General features: G+C 40.8%; 1 protein-coding gene and 1 non-coding gene across 2 annotated transcripts in view; one reads left to right on the top strand and one right to left on the bottom strand.

The window, feature by feature from the left end:
• The window catches only part of TRRAP (transformation/transcription domain associated protein), a 128,407-nt gene that overhangs the window by 88,494 nt on the left and 23,375 nt on the right, over positions 1–16,538 (top strand). Inside the window, exons 52-61 of the mRNA XM_023518585.1 lie at positions 4,190–4,309; positions 4,530–4,817; positions 4,951–5,088; positions 6,130–6,242; positions 6,660–6,795; positions 8,607–8,798; positions 10,292–10,520; positions 11,055–11,320; positions 11,751–11,851; positions 15,051–15,252. Coding sequence (XP_023374353.1) covers positions 4,190–4,309; positions 4,530–4,817; positions 4,951–5,088; positions 6,130–6,242; positions 6,660–6,795; positions 8,607–8,798; positions 10,292–10,520; positions 11,055–11,320; positions 11,751–11,851; positions 15,051–15,252 — 1,785 coding nt within the window. The remainder of the gene's footprint in view (positions 1–4,189; positions 4,310–4,529; positions 4,818–4,950; positions 5,089–6,129; positions 6,243–6,659; positions 6,796–8,606; positions 8,799–10,291; positions 10,521–11,054; positions 11,321–11,750; positions 11,852–15,050; positions 15,253–16,538) is intronic.
• On the bottom strand, positions 3,198–3,326 carry LOC111728181. The gene has a single exon (XR_002775558.1). It is a non-coding gene; the product is annotated as a small nucleolar RNA SNORA11 (small nucleolar RNA).

The raw sequence follows: 16,538 nt of genomic DNA, 5'->3' as shown, positions 1-16,538 counted from the left end.
GCTGGGTTTGAACCCACCACCTCTGACATATGGGGCCGCGGCCCTACCCCTTTGAACCATAGGCACCGCCCTATGGAAATTTCTTTTAAGAGAGTTAGTTTTAGGGCAGTGCCTATGGCTCAGTGAGTAGGGCGCTGGCCCCATATACTGAGGGTGGCAGATTCAAACCCAGCCCTGGCCAAACTGTAACAAAAAAATACCTGGGCGTTGTAGCAGGCGCCTGGAGTCCCAGCTACTTGGGAGGCTGAGGCAAGAGAATCGTCCAAGACCAAGAGCTGGAGGTTGCTGTGAGCTGTGATGCCACGGCACTCTACCAAGGGTGACAAAGTGAGACTCTGTCTGTATTAAAAAAAAAAAAGGAGGTAAGTTTTAACAGAACATTGTAGAAAGTGTTGGTGTTTGGCTTACTTGTTAAAATGTTTTTCTTAGCTGAATTGGTAACAGAGGTGTACTTCATCTCCCCTTCTGAGGCATTGGATGCTCTCTCTGGACTGTGGCTGGGGTGAACCAAACATGGTTGCACATGAAGAATCTCCCATGGTCCTCTCTTGATTTGAACCATCATGGCCTGCCTCTCTGGCCCTGTCTTTGTCACCCTTTATAAAAAGACGATTGCTCAGGATTCCTTGACAACTTCAAGTTGCAGTCCCCCCAGGTGCATGGCATGGAGTAGACCCTTAAACTTAATCCTCAGCACAGATTATGCAGACTCCATTGCCATTAGAGCTGGGTGTGTTACCCTCTTGGTGCAGTCATTAGATGGCTCAGAGGCAGACCTGCCCCTTGTGAGTGTGTGGCTTTCAGAGACGCTTTTATCTGTCCCATTTTCTTTTTACACTTCCTTTACATTTTGTCTCAATCATTTCACCATAATTACTGAGTGCCCACTGTATGTACCAGGCAATACTCTGGGTACTGGAAATACAGTGATGAATAGAACAGACAAAAGTAGCCAGTTCCCACTGGGCTTAAATTCTGGTGAGGGTCAAAATGCCAATAGTAACAAACAGAAAGAAATAAATGTGTCAGGAAGAGAAAAGGGTGCCATGGAGAAAAACAAAGCAGATGGGGAGGGATGGGGGATTAGAGAGGACAGTATTCATGCTGTTTTATCTTTTGTGTGTTTATGGGCCTGGCTAAAGAGTTCATAGTGAAAGATGGGACTGTAAATCATGATTTAGTTTCTGCCCTGACCTTTTCTTCCTGACACCGTTCCTGCTTGTTAGATGCCACTGTCTCTTCCGTTTCTAAATGCACAAGGAGTAGCCCCCAGACCAGGTATATACACTCTGGAAGCTCTTTTCCCAGGATGGGCCATCATAACTCCCCGTTGGAAATCAGTGGAGGCCAGTGACCCCTCCCTGGGCTCTCCTCGTGCTGTACAGCCACCATAGCAACTGCACACCTTCATAGTTTTAGGACAGTGTTCTTGCCTGGTTGGGCATTGTGGCTCCTGCCTGTAATCCCTAGCACTCTAGGAAGCTGAGGCAGGTAGATTGCTTGAGCTCAGGAGTTCGAGACCAGCATGAGCCAGAGCAAGACCCTGTCTCTACTATAGAAAAAAACTAGTTGAGCATTGTGGCAGGCACCTGTAATGTCATCTGCTTGGGAGACTGAGGCAAGAGGATTGCTCGAACTCAGGAGTTTGACATTACTGTGAGCTATGACACTGTGGCACTCTACTACCCAGGGTGGCACAGTGAGACTATGTCCCAAAAAAACAAAGAAAAATTTTTTAAAAAGTTAGAATAAGCCATAAATCTATAGAGTGCGAGCTGATCATAGTCCCAAATGTTGAAATCCTCAAAGATTAAAACCCCTCGTGTCTAAAATTTTGAAAATATAATTCTGGAAAAAAACAATTAAAATCTTTACCAGATATGTACTTAGATTTTTGAAAGGGAATTTGAAAAACAAAAACACAGCAGACCACTCAAACATAGGCTACTTTACACAATAAAATACCCAATAATGATATACACATTTTTGTAAACATAAACATTCAGGTATAGTAGGCATTTGCACAAGGATAGCAATTATAACAAACCATATTCATAAATAGGTCAAAAAGCAAAATGTATGAATGCACATTATTATGGTTGGTAGTTATGTGCCCTGGTTTATAACTGTGGCCATGTCAAATATGTGATGAACAACACTAATATTTTGAGAAGTGATCAAAAACCACATTGGGTCACCACCCTATATGTAGTTGCCCACTGAGCTGAGTTCTTGATAAATTTTGACAAATGCAGATGTACAAAAGGGGCATCTCTTCATTTATTAAGTTTTAATTTTGAGAACCAGATAGGCCAACAATATAATTCTTAGTCTAAGGCTGAAAGCTTTAGGACCTGGAGGATGGGGGAACATTGGTTTAAGTTCCAGAGTCCACAGGCCAGCGAGCCTAGAGTGCTGGTATCTAGGGCAGTAGAAGAAAAGTCTGTTCTAGCTTCAGTTTGCTGTCTGTTTCTCTCTGGACCCTGGCTGATAGGATGGTGCCCACCACACTGAGGGCAAATCTCTTTAGTCCATTCAGACTCACACACTAGTCTCTTCTGGGAACACCCTGACACACTAACCCAGAATAATGCTTTGCCAAGTTTTTAAGTATTCCGTAATCTAGCCAAGCTGACACCTAAAATTAAGTCCACAAGTCTACCCCTTGTCAACTTGGCACCATATGCATCTCTTTAAGCCATACAGATAACAAAGGTAATATTAATAGTTCCATGTAACCTGATGCAATTCTCCTGTGGTTGTGATTTTTAGGATTTTATACTAACAGGGATTTTGATCTTTTGGTGATTTCAACATTTGGGATTATGATTCAGACACCTGTGGTGTCACTGGTTTATGGCTCAGGTTGGACAGTGTTACAGCAGGTGTGGCCTTCAGTTCTCCCCAGCTCCTAGCAGCTGCTAGGTTGACTTGGAGCCATGAGGGCCCCTTTTGGGTCCTGACCAAAGTGGACCATGCTTGTTTCATCATGGACAGTGCAGCGTCTGATACCTGGGAATGTTCTTAAGTTTTTTCACCTGTTTTCTTTTTCTTCTTTTCTCTGCAACTTTTTTTTTTCTTTTATGCTTTACTAAGAAGAATGTATTAGGTAATTTTTAAAACATACAGTACAGTTGAAAGAATTATACAGTAATCACCCATACATCCACCACATACATTTTATAGTTTTCTTCTTCACATGTAGGGAATTTGTTCGTAGAGAGGCCACAAGTTCTGTGCCCCTCATCATGATGATCCTAGTTTCCTTTTGGGTATGTTATAAACAGAGGAGCCATTCTTTAGGCCCCTTGCTCTAAGCACACTCCTTTTTTCACCTGTTTTCCTTGAAATATTTATGTCTTTGGTTTCTACATTTTTAGTAGAAACATGGCTATGAGACTGATTTCCCCTCTTGGGTTTGCTGTGGGGAAAGTGAAAGCATAAGCGTGACACACGTGTCCCTGTCACTCTTGTCTCTGTGCTGGGGCAGCAGGGACATGGAAGGCTGTCAGCACATGCCCAAGCTGCCTGGTGCCACATAAATTGGGCCCCAGGGATGGATTGGCTTCAAGTAGGCTATAAACCTGGCTATTTAGAAGAAATGTTAGTCGTTCAGGAACAAAGCTGTGTGTAGAATGAACATGTTTGTGGATTTCCTGTCTCCTATGGATCTTCAGTTCGAGTTGTCCCATTCCATTGTTTTTGTCCATTCCAGTCATTTTCTTCAATCTTTTGTCCATTGTCAGCTGTAGAAACTGAACTTCCACAGCTCTTGATTTGCTCTTTGGGATAGCACCTGTTTACTTCCTGTTTTCAGTGGCTTCTGCCTTGCTGACGCCTGTGTGCCTCTTGTTTACACTTTCATTGTTATCCAGTGTTCTTGTCCTTTATGGACAAAATGGAATCAGTAGTGTTAGGAAATACCTTTGAAAGCTAAGAGCAGACCTCAGCAAGCCACTGGTGAGCCCTGGGGCACATTTGTGCTTCACTGCTGAGTGTGCCCTTGCTTTTCAGCCCTCAGTCCATAGGCTTTTCCTCCAATATGGCATTTATTCTGTTCTTTTAAAAGTCTAAAAGTGGAGTAGCATCTGACAAAGTGTGGGACAGATTATGTGTGTCACATGAGCATGGGTAAGTGGGGCATCACCAGCCTGCAGCCATTTGAAGCCCCTCTCTTCTCTGTCCGTAGACTGGAGCCCTTCTTAGCGCTTTTGTTCAGCTGTGCCACATTTCCACGACACTGGCAGAAAAGACATGGGTCCAGCTTTTTCCCAGATTGTGGAAAATCCTCTCTGACAGACAGCAGCATGTGAGTATATTTTTTAAATCTTGCTTTGGAAAAATTATAGTTATAACTTTTGATAAGTATTCATAAGACAACATTCTCAATTAGGTTTCAGAAGATAAGGCAGTAGGTGCCTATTATGTGAGAGTGAATTATCAAAGCATTCTTAGCTGCTCTCGAGGGAGTGGGAAGACTTTGCTTATCTTTGAACACAGACCTGAATTAGCACCCCCTTTGGTTTCAGGCTCTTGCCGGTGAGATAAGTCCATTCTTGTGCAGTGGTAGTCACCAGGTGCAGCGGGATTGCCAGCCCAGTGCATTGAACTGCTTCGTGGAAGCCATGTCCCAGTGTGTCCCTCCGATCCCCATCAGACCCTGTGTTCTGAAGTACCTGGGGAAGACACACAACCTCTGGTTCCGATCCACGTTGATGCTGGAGCACCAGGCTTTTGAGAAGGGGCTGAGTCTGCAGATTAAGCCGAAGCAGACAGCAGAGTTCTACGAGCAGGAGAGCATAACTCCGCCTCAGCAGGTGACTCCACACTTTAGATAATAAGGACATCTCCTGGGTGATTTTAAGTTATAACACAGTCAAGTTGCTTTATCCAAAAATAAATTAACAAATTGTGTCATGAGCTCCCAGAAACCATGATTTATATTTTCAGGAGATACTAGATTCCCTTGCTGAACTTTACTCCTTGTTACAAGAAGAAGACATGTGGGCTGGTTTGTGGCAGAAGCGTTGCAAATACGCGGAGACAGCAACTGCTCTTGCTTATGAGCAGCATGGATTCTTCGAGCAGGTAGCCACTGTTGAGTGACACGGCAGGGTTGCATGGTTAACGAACACTTACTTATAATGGTTCTTTAATATAATATCTCAAGTTGGAGTTCACAAATAAGTTATGAAACTTTTTTTTTCAGATTGATATGAGAGTACATGCCATTAGGTTACGTTGTTTCTGTTTGTAAAGTGAAATCCAAGTTGTAGTTTAGCCCTTCGCCTAGGAGGTGTGCCATTGTATATGCATACCCCTAAATTGTGCCTGTTAGGGGAGAGCTTACCAAACCTCTCCTCCTCTCCTCTCCTTTCTTCCCCCTTCCCTGTTTCTTGAATTTAATGGTTGTTTTCTTTCACGTGGGCATGTAGTTGTTCATCTACTAGTTTCATATTAATATTAGGTACACTGGATACTTGCTTTTCCATTTTTGTGATACTTTATTTAGGAGGATGTTCTCCACCTCCATCTAGGTAAATACAAAAGAATGGATAAAGTCAAGTTATGAAACATTTAAATTCTGAACATAAAGATCTTTAATTGAAATCTCAATTTAAGAGAAACCTGCATATATGACATGAGTGTTTTTAAAGCACAGTCCTGATTCCTTTAGCATTAACTGCTAATGTGGATATTTTGTGTCTGCCATCACTGGTGCTGTTGGAAGCCATAGGCGTATGTTTTAGTCCACCTGCTTTGTCTGTTTGGTGTGGCTGTTATAAGGTGTGATTCTTAGTACTGTGTAGGATGCTGAGCTGTACAAGCTCCAGAAATAATAGCCGCAGCCTCATGACTTCTACTTTGATCACTAAAGGACTGAGAAATTAATTCTGGGTCTAAACAGCCTCCCTTCCTGTTCCGTGCAGGGAATCATGCTGTCTGCTTCTCCTCCCCTCAACCTCCATCTGTATGAATAGAGAGTTGTAGGTGTTTTGTGATCTTAGAACAGAGTCTGAGGTACTCTTAGGTCTGTGATCCAACTTCCTCTAAACAATTGAGCAGTGGCAGTGAAAAAGTTGTGTTTCTTGTTAAACAGTGGTTTGAAAACATTATTAACATTTTTAGGCACAAGAATCTTATGAAAAGGCAATGGATAAAGCCAAAAAAGAACATGAGAGGAGTAATGCATCTCCTGCTATTTTCCCTGAGTATCAGCTCTGGGAAGACCACTGGATTCGGTAAGCTGAACACACTGTTGGGTGTATTCAAGATTGAGTTAAGAATCCAAACCAAAGAAAAATCTCTCAAATTTTATCCTAATAAGTATTTTTAAAAGGTGACTTTGCTGTATGGAAAAAGAACAAACAAAACTCTGAGAACAGTGTTTAAAGTTTTGAGTAATTAATGATAAGTATTTCCTGCCCCTCCACTCACTGACTCTGGTGCTTTTGGCTCTCTTTAAAATAGTAGGAAGTTCTTGATGTCCCTGGGACACCTAGGTAGTTCACACTGCAGTGGGGAAAGCCATGGTGTCCCACAAGAGTCAGCCCTTGTGGTGTTACTTTTCTATTGTAGAGTGGAAATATGCTATTTAAAATCCCTCCCCCCCCCAGGTTTTTGACTGAGCTTTTATTCTTGGATCCCTGATCTTCCAGGTGCTCTAAGGAGTTGAACCAGTGGGAAGCCTTGACGGAATATGGCCAGTCCAAAGGCCACATAAACCCCTACCTCGTCTTGGAGTGTGCTTGGCGGGTATCAAATTGGACCGCCATGAAGGAGGCGCTGGTACAGGTGAGATGTCCCCTACCTTCCTGGAATATTCCCTGCAGTTGCCAGAGTTCCTTTTACTGAAGCATGAATGTCATGCTTCATTCAGTCTTCACTTTTGAAGATTTCTCTTCACTTAGAACAAACTGGGCATTTTGGCAATTGAAAGATATCTCTTGGGGAGGAAGAATTCTTTTTGGTTATCTCTGACACTTTTCCTGAATTTGAATTAAATTATCAGTAAGGTAATAGGTGTTAGTTCATTCAGTTGTAATAATGAGTATCATTTGAGGAGACCTTTGGACACAAAGTGGTGATGTCTGTAGAAGTTTGGAAGAGGAGTTACTTTTATTATGAGTTGTGTTGACAGAAACACTTGCAGAACTGACAAATGCAGCAAGGGTGACTAGGATAGCTCAAGGCCTGGCAAAGTAACTTGTCAGCCAGATGTTGTTTGAATGAGACAGTATCATTGAAATTATGTTATGTGTAGGGTGTAAGTGATGATAACATAGTGCAATGATTTTCTTTTCTTTTCCTTTTAATTTATTTGAAACAGAATCTCACTATGTCGCCCTCAGTAGATTGCCGTGACATTGCAGCTCACAGCAACCTCAAACTCTTGGCCTCAAATGATTCTCTTGCCTCCGCCTTCCAAGTAGCTGGGACTACAGGCACTTGTCACAACGCCCAGCTATTTTTTGTTGCAGTTGTCATTGTTGTTCAGCTGGCCTAGTCTGGGTTTAAACCTGCCACCCTTGGTGTATGTGGCTGGTGCTGCTACAGGCACTGAGCCATTCATCATTGGATTATTGAGAGCTGAGAGTGTCCTTGAATGTGAATGCATGAAAACTAAAATATCAAAAAAGAAGCCAGTGTGTTCATGTATTATAAATACAAGGTGGCATTATTGTTAGGGTCACTACACATGGAAGAGTGTTTTTTTTTTTTTTTGATCTTATTATGTACGGCGAATCTTACAAACTTCCTATAACAGAGATAATCATTTTTTTAGTCACAAAGAGATTACGTTTGAAAACTTCAATTGTTGTATCATTTATATTTTTAAATACTTGGTAAGAGATGGATAAAATTCAGCAAGTTCCAGTATTTTCTTTAAAAGGCAGTGGGCATGACTAGGGCCTGCTTCTTCAGGAGCAGAAGTGGATCACAGTGGTCTCCAGCCGGGTCCTAGCCCTGTGTGAGGAGCAGTGTTTGATCCAGTCTTGTCTACTGCATAGTAGGAATACTACTGGGATGTAGGAAATCTGGGAGACATTTTATATTAGATGATAAAGTGTGGCTTTTAAATGATAGCTAGTACATTTTATGAATGTTACCTCATATTCTTACAAATCTGAATCAGTGCCTGAATAATTTAATTTCCTAGGGTGACAAAAATATATTGGGAACAATTCAGAATTTTACCAATATTTGTTATGTTGGAGAGTAATACATATTTAATAATGTATTAAATAGTTTAAAAATATACCAGCTGACTTTGTAGCAGAGTGGTGATTGTTCATCTTACCTGTCATGACAGTGTTGATCAATTTCATTTCTGGAACTCCTAGAGAGATGAAAGCAAGGAGCCTGTTGTGCACCTTTATAGTTAAAGAAGTTAGCTGCTCACTGCAATTTGAAAAGGAAAGTATCTGGAAGAGGCCATCTAAATGCATGACTTCTCTAAAGAAAACAAATTTCTATTTACAACCTAATTTCTGTTCATGGCTTTACATATTGGCTACAAAAAGTGGTCTTTTTCCTTTTTATGACCCATTCTACTGAAGAGGAGAATGTCTGGCACTTACTATGCATTATTCTTTCCCTACCAGGTAGAAGTAAGTTGTCCAAAAGAGATGGCTTGGAAGGTGAACATGTACCGAGGATACCTGGCAATCTGCCACCCAGAGGAGCAGCAGCTCAACTTCATCGAACGCCTAGTGGAGATGGCCAGCAGTTTGGCCATCCGTGAGTGGAGGCGGCTACCCCACGTGGTATCCCATGTGCATACGCCTCTTCTGCAGGTGGGTACACACTCTCTTGTGCTGATGGTCCTGTGGCCAGAGCACTCAGGTCTAGGCTTAGGTCTGAGGACTGAGCTGCATGGCAGAGAGGAAGCTCCTTCCTTCCTCTCATCTTGTCCTTATTGACTTACTTCCTGTCCTCAGGGAAAGCAAGGCCAGGGGAAAATGTCCAGAAAAAAATATGGCTTCAGATTTTTGGAGTTCCTGGCCCTCTTGACTAACTGAAGACATTGTCACAAGTGATTTTGATGATACTGATTTTTGCTATAGGAATTTTTTTTAATATCCACTATCCCATCATCAGTGTAATGCCACTGTTCAGTCTAAAACAGTCCCAACCTCTGAGATGTGTAAGACTGCTGGTTAGGCTGGACACAGGGGTGCATACCTGTAATCCCAACACTTTAGGAGGCTGAGACTGGAGGATCACCTGAGCTTAGGAGTTTGCAATTTCAGTGAACTATGATGCTGCCACTGTATCCCAGCCTTGGTGACAGAGTAAGACCCTGTCTCAAAAATTACTACTGGTTAAATTGCCGATGCCTTGACTTTTCCAGTAAGTTAGCAGTGGCAGAGGGCAAGATTAAGATAAAGCCTTCATAAATCTGAATATAATGAAGTAAACATGAAATGGAGATGGAAAGAATAAATTCTAGGCAATTTTAAAAATTAAAATCAAATAACAAGGTATAGAGCACTGAACTAAGTGCAATATTTGGGAAATAAGCATTTTAGAACAATGGATTCTGCTTCTAAGGAGTGTTGAACCTGACGGAGAGAACATAACCATCGAAAGCAAAATTTAAAATAGGTGGGAGGCTGTGACTCAGAACTATGTCGAAGGACAGAACATAAATCTAATAAGGATTTAGAGAAGGGAGACATTCCCATGGGCCATAGGAAGCCAGGGATACGATTTGGATAGGCATGGAATTGGTGCCAAGGCCTTTAAAGTAAGGGCGTGGCAACATATTTGGGGTATAAGGGTAGTAAACCAGACAGACTTAGAAGGCATGTAGTTCAGAATGTATTCATGACCCCAAAGCAATGTATTTGACGTGACAAATGCATGTTGGTAGAAGGCAAGCCTGCAGGCAGGAGAGCTGGTGGTTCTGGGTTGATCCAGCTCATGCTTAGGCATTGGCAGGCAAAAGAGCCAGACATAGTTGGTGTCAAAGGGAATGGCAAAGAGGGGGGGATTGTTTCAGGGACTATCCACTAGTCATGTTTCATGTCTCCACCATTATTCCCCCAACCTCCAACTTACAGCAGCCAGGAGCTGAGGTTTTAAATTGGAGGTAAGATCATAAGGAGAGTAGTATTTGGGGTACAGAGTAAGTGAAATGTGGAATCTCAAATGTCTGTGTACATTAAAGTGCTTCCTTTGGTAATTGCTTTGTAAAATCTTTACAGTAATTAAGATTTCTGACTGACTCTGGTGTGCCTTTCTTATTTGTCCTTTAATGTGGAATCTTATATACTGGTCTCTTTAGGCAGCCCAGCAAATCATTGAACTTCAGGAAGCTGCACAGATAAATGCAGGTTTACAGCCGACCAACCTGGGGAGGAACAACAGCCTGCACGACATGAAGACTGTAGTGAAGACCTGGAGGAACAGGCTCCCCATCGTATCTGATGACTTGTCCCACTGGAGCAGCATCTTCATGTGGCGGCAGCATCATTACCAGGGTAAACCGACCTGGTCCGGCATGCATTCATCATGTAATTTTCCAGACGCCCCACTGTTCTGGTTTCATGTCTTTGTTTTGTTTTATCTTTTCCCAGATTTTATATTTTGGGGTGGGCAAAGTGGCAAAAGGAAAGATGAAGGTGGTGGAAGATGAGAAGTTGTTTTTCCTAACTGTTATATTTTGCTTTTTAGAACAGCAAACACTCTGGGGTGCACTGGAGTGCACAGTTCCTGCCCCAGGAAAAGCTGTACTTAGTGGCTCTGTGTAGCCTTTTCTGGTTGCCTCGTCCCCTGCTTACTCCCTAAACTTGCCAGGCATCTACTTGTTTAGGACAGCCTTCATGAGTTCATGACTTAATCAGCCAAAATGGGGATGCTGAGTGAAGGAGTTAGTGCCTTTTATAACTTGTGGCATAAAATACAAAGAAGACTGACGAGAGTTTATGACAGAGCTTCCCATTTTCATAAGCCATGTGTGTGTGTTTTTCACTTTTTACTTTAAGCTTTATTGTGGAATGCTGAAATATGTTTGATGTGGACTCATAATTCATTTCTTTGCTTTCTAGCTATTGTAACTGCATACGAAAATAGCTCTCAGCATGATCCAAGCTCAAATAATGCTATGCTTGGGGTTCACGCATCGGCTTCAGCAATCATCCAGTATGGAAAAATTGCCCGAAAACAAGGACTAGTCAACGTAGCTCTGGATATCTTAAGTCGTATTCATACAATTCCAACTGTTCCTATCGTGGATTGCTTCCAGAAGATCCGACAGCAAGTTAAATGCTACCTCCAGCTGGCAGGAGTCATGGGCAAAAATGAATGCATGCAGGTGGGTGGCAAACAGCCTCGGTGGTGGGAAACCAGAATGTGAAAGGAAAAGGAAACTACTTGAGTGCTGAAATTGCAGTTTGTGTTCTCTGTTCTACCATATATTTAGTTGATGTGTTTAAGGAAAGAACAAAACTACATGATTATGAAGGTATAAGGTAGGTTTTGGATAAGTTCAGAGGAGTATTAATAAAAATGATGAACCAGACTAAACATATAAAGCTTCAGAGAAAATAGTACCCTTAAGAATTTAGGATTAAGTTTAACATTTAGTAATATGGTTTAAATACAGAATGTTAATCAGCGGATTCGTGGTAGTCAATTTAAAGTATATTTGTCAGTGAAGTACTTAGGTAAATATTTTTATGACACTTTGATTATCTAGAAATTTCAAGAACTTTTTTCTGTTCATTTTTCTTTTCTACAAACAGGGCCTTGAAGTTATTGAATCTACAAACTTAAAATACTTTACAAAAGAGATGACAGCTGAGTTTTATGCACTGAAGGGAATGTTCTTGGCTCAGATCAACAAGTATGTAATTTTTTGAATACTCTGTGTGAACAAGGTAGACTTAGAAGGTGCTTCCTATTGCCATGTGTACATTCTAAAGCCATTTTTCACATTTTTAATATATAGGGCTTGCATTTAAAATTAACTTATTTTTAAATAAGGGAAAAGTTTGTCAAGGTTTGTTTTAAATTCATATGACGTAGAATGCACCATTTGAAAGTCTATGATTTGGCGGGTTTTGGTATATTTATAGTATTGTACGGCCATCACCACTAGCTAGTTCTAGAACATTTCCATCATCCCCCAAAAAACCCTCATATCTATTAGTCCCTCCCTTTTCCCCCCTCCCTGTTTCCCCTAGCAACCCTAATTTACTTCTGTCTCTGTGGATTTGCCTATTCAGAACATTCACATAAACAGAATCATATGATATGTGGCCTTTTGTGGCAGACTTCTTTCACTTAGGATGTTTTCAAGGTTCATCCATGTTGTGTTGTAGATTAGTACCTCATTCCTTTTTGTGGCTGTATAATACTCTATTGCATATCCACACATTCTGTTTATCTAATAGGTGATAAAATATAAAATTGCCATTGTTTCCACTTTTTAGCATATTTTATGAGTAACGCTGCTATGAACGCTCATATACATGGCTTTGTGTGAGCATATGTTTTTGGTTTGAGTATATGTGAAGGGTTACAATTGCTGGGTCTCATATTCTACTTCTCTATTTGTTTATCTTTTGAGAAATTGCCAAACAGTTTGCTACACCATTTTTTATTCCCACCAGCAGCATTTGAGGTTTCCAGTTTCTCTACAATAACCTTTATCTAATTGTAGCCATCCTAGTGGGTCTGAAGTATAGTTCATCGTAACTTTGATTTGCATTTTCCTAGTGATTAATGAGGTCAAGCATCTCATGTTTTTCATTGTTAATTTGTAATTCTTTATATGTCTGGATAAACATCTGTTTCAGATACATGCTTTATAAGTATTTTCTTACATTCTGTGGTCTGTCTTTTCACTTTCTTGGTAGTAAAAGTTTTTAATTTTGATGAACTTTTATGTTTTTTCTTTTGTTGCTCACACTATTCTTGTCATGGTCTAATTCAAGGTCACAAGTATTTACTTGTTTGCTCTAAGAGTTTTATAGATTTAGCTGTTACATTTAGATCTTTCATCTCCTTTGAGTCATTTTTTGTAGTTGGTATAAAGTAGGGGTACATATTCATTCTTTTGCATGTGGCTATCATGTCCCACTACTATTTTGAAAAGTGTTTTTTTTTTTTCCTTCCCCTGAATGGTCTTGGCACCCATGTTGAAAATCATTTTACCAGCTATGTGTGGGGTTTATGTCTGGACTCTGCAATTCCATTCTTCTGATTTGCTATCTGTAGTCCCTTTTATTTCCTTATGAATTTTACGTTACTTTAATCTATCCATTTACACAAAAAAAATAGTTGGAATTATGATAGAGATTGCATTGAATCTATAGATCAATTTGAGGTATATTTTGCCTTTTTTATTTTATTTTTTTTTTTTTTTTAGTAGAGACAGAGTCTCTCTTTATCACCCTTGATAGAGTGCCGTGGCGTCACATAGCTCACAGCAACCTCCAACTCCCAGGCTTAAGCGATTCTCTTGCCTCAGCCTCCCGAGTAGCTGGGACTATAGGCACCCACCATAATGCCTGGCTATATTTTGGTTGCAGTTCAGCTGGGGCTGGGTTTGAACCTGCCACCCTCGGTATATAGGGCTGGTGCCCTACTCACTGAACCACAGGCACCGCCCATATTTTACCATCTTAATATTAAATTTTCCTAATTCACAAAAGAAAGACCTTTAGGTCTTTAGTTTCATTCAACAGTGTTTTATAGTTTTCAATATACAAGTCTTGCACCACAAATTTATTCCTAAATATTTTTATGTAAATGGAACTATTGTCTTAATTTCTTTTTCAGAGCATTCTTTGCTAACATTTAGAAGTAAAAGTGATTTTGTATATTGTTCTTACACTTATTAATACTGCTATAGTGTTATTTGCTCTAGCTTTTTGTGGTTTTCTGTAGGATTTTCTGTATATAAGATTATGTCATCTGCAAATCAAGATAGTTTTACATTTTTCCTTCTAATTAGGATGTATTTCTTTTTCTTACCAAGTTTCCTTCTCTAGAACCTCAAGTATAATGTTTAATTAAAGTGACAAGATTCTTGTCTTTTTCTAAATCTTAGAGAAAGCCTTCTAGTCTTTAACCAGTGAATATGTTGTTAGCTATGAATGTTTCATAGATGCCTTTATTGGGTTGTGAAAGTTCCCTTCTGTTGAAGTTTTCTGAGTGTTTTTATCATGAAAAGATAATGGATTTTGTCAAATGGTCTTTTTCATGTCAACTGAGATGATGATTTTTTTCCTTCATTCTGTTAACATGGTGTATCACATTGATTTTTTTGTTTGTTTATATTGAACTACCTTTGTATTGCTGTATTGGTCTTGGTGTATAATCCTTTTAATATGCTGCTGGAATTCAATTGTTAATTTTTGTTGAGGATGTTTACAACTATATTCATAAAGCATGTGGGTCTGTAGTTTTCTTGATGTCTTGTACATTACCAATGTGATAGTAAAATGGTGTAATTGCTATGGAAAATAGTTTGACAGTTTCACAGAGAAGTAAACATAGAATTGCCACATGATCTAGCAGTCCTACTCCTTGATATATATCTAGAATTAGAACAAACAAGATACTGGTTCAGGAATGTTGGTACCAGCACTATTTGCACTAGCCAAAATGTGGAAACAACAGAAATAAGTGGATAAACAAAACATGACATATATACATATAATGGAATATTATTCCATTATTAAAGGGAATGAATACTGATGTCACAATATAGATGAACCTCAGAACACTGCCCTAAGTGAAAAAAACCACACTCAGAACATCACACGATGTATGACTCAGTTTATATGAAATGGACAGAAAAGGTTGATCTTTTCTGAAGATCAACCTTTGATCTTCCTGTTGAAATGGACAGACAAAGCGGACTGGTGGTTACTGGGGGCTGGCAGGGGAGTGGGATCAGCGATCACCGTGTAGGAGGTGGTCGCACACATCAGCTAAATGCCCCTGAAATGTTCACTTTAAAATGGTTGGTTTTATGTTATGTGCACCTTCACTCAATTAAAAAGTGTTTCATTTGATTTTGTGTCTCCTCATAGGTCTGAGGAAGCAAACAAAGCCTTTTCTGCAGCTGTACAGATGCATGATGTGCTGGTGAAAGCCTGGGCAATGTGGGGTGACTACCTGGAGAACATCTTTGTGAAGGAGCGGCAGCTGCACCTGGGCGTGTCTGCCATCACCTGCTACCTGCATGCATGCCGACATCAGAACGAGAGCAAGTCAAGGAAGTACCTGGCTAAGGTGAGACCGAAAGAATTAGCTTTGTCCAGAGACCCCGTCTGCTTTCAAGTTTGGATCAAAATCTACTGATTCACTAATCCATGCTGGCTGTGAGGCATGATCTCATACCTTGACTCTTAATTCTCACCACTCTTTAAAATGTCTTTACAGTTCCATCTTATAGTTGAGAAAACTGACGCCTGGATATACTTAGGGTCCTAGGACTTTTAAGTGGCAAAGCCTACCCTGGTATTTGGGTCTTAGGTCTGTAAGTCCAGTGCTCTCTGTGGGATCCCACATTGGACAAATAATCCCAAAGCCAGAGGGGGAGATCTGGAATTAGAATTGACCTCCTGGCCGCCTGCTAGATTTTCGCCTCTCACCTGCAGGGCTGCCCTCCACACAGTCACAGAGCTGGTGCGCTTTGGTGGTCACCATGGTCTCTTTCCACAGTGTCCCAGCACAGCCCTGAACTCAGGGTGGATGTTTACCATGTGCTTGCCGAATGAAGGAGCACTCAAGATTAGATTTTTTCTGGGTGTTCCTTCCTCTTTTCCCTCCCAAGAAGCAGATGAATAAAACTCAGAATTAATTCTTTTGTTGTTGTTGCAGTTCTCATTGTTTTTTGTTTTTGTTTTTGTTTTTTTAGAGAGACAGGGTCTCACTTTGTTGCCCTTGCTAGAGTGCTGTGGTGTCACAGCTCACAGTAACCTCCAGCTTTTGAGCTTAAGCGATTTTCTTGCCTCAGCCTCCCAAGTAGCTGGGACTACAGGCATCCGCCACAATGCCCAGCTATTTTTTTGTTGCAATTTGGCTGGGGGCCGGGTTCGAACCTGCCACCCTCGATATATAGGGCCAGCACCCTACTGACTGAGCCACAGATACTGCCCAGCAGTTCTCATGGTTGTTTTAGTTGGCACAGGCTGGGTTTGAACCCACCAGCCTCAGTGTATGTGGCGAGCACCCTACCTACTGAGCTATGGGTGCCACCCAGAATTAATTCTTATAGAAAAATTAAGAATACATTGTTTTATCTGTCCTATTTTGTCCATTAAGTGTTTGAATTTTTCGGAATTCCTTGATTTAATATCAAAATTTGTAAAGTACATCAGCACAATGTAGTTACAGCCAACTGTAGACACACAAAGTAGCTGTGCAAATACTCTCTGACCCCAGAATTGCTAACTTCTAGACATAATTGTTTCTGACATGTGGGGACACCAGGCTGCCAGCATGTGGCCTCTTTGATACTGGGGTGATGAGCATCTGAGATTGTTAGTAAAAATCTGTTTTGTTTGGATGAGATC

The sequence above is a fragment of the Otolemur garnettii genome, unplaced genomic scaffold (assembly GCF_000181295.1).
Source record: "Otolemur garnettii isolate 467f Iridium unplaced genomic scaffold, OtoGar3 scaffold00142, whole genome shotgun sequence".
Classification (NCBI taxonomy): Eukaryota; Metazoa; Chordata; class Mammalia; order Primates; family Galagidae; genus Otolemur; species Otolemur garnettii.
This window is presented reverse-complemented; position numbering and strand designations above follow the sequence as displayed.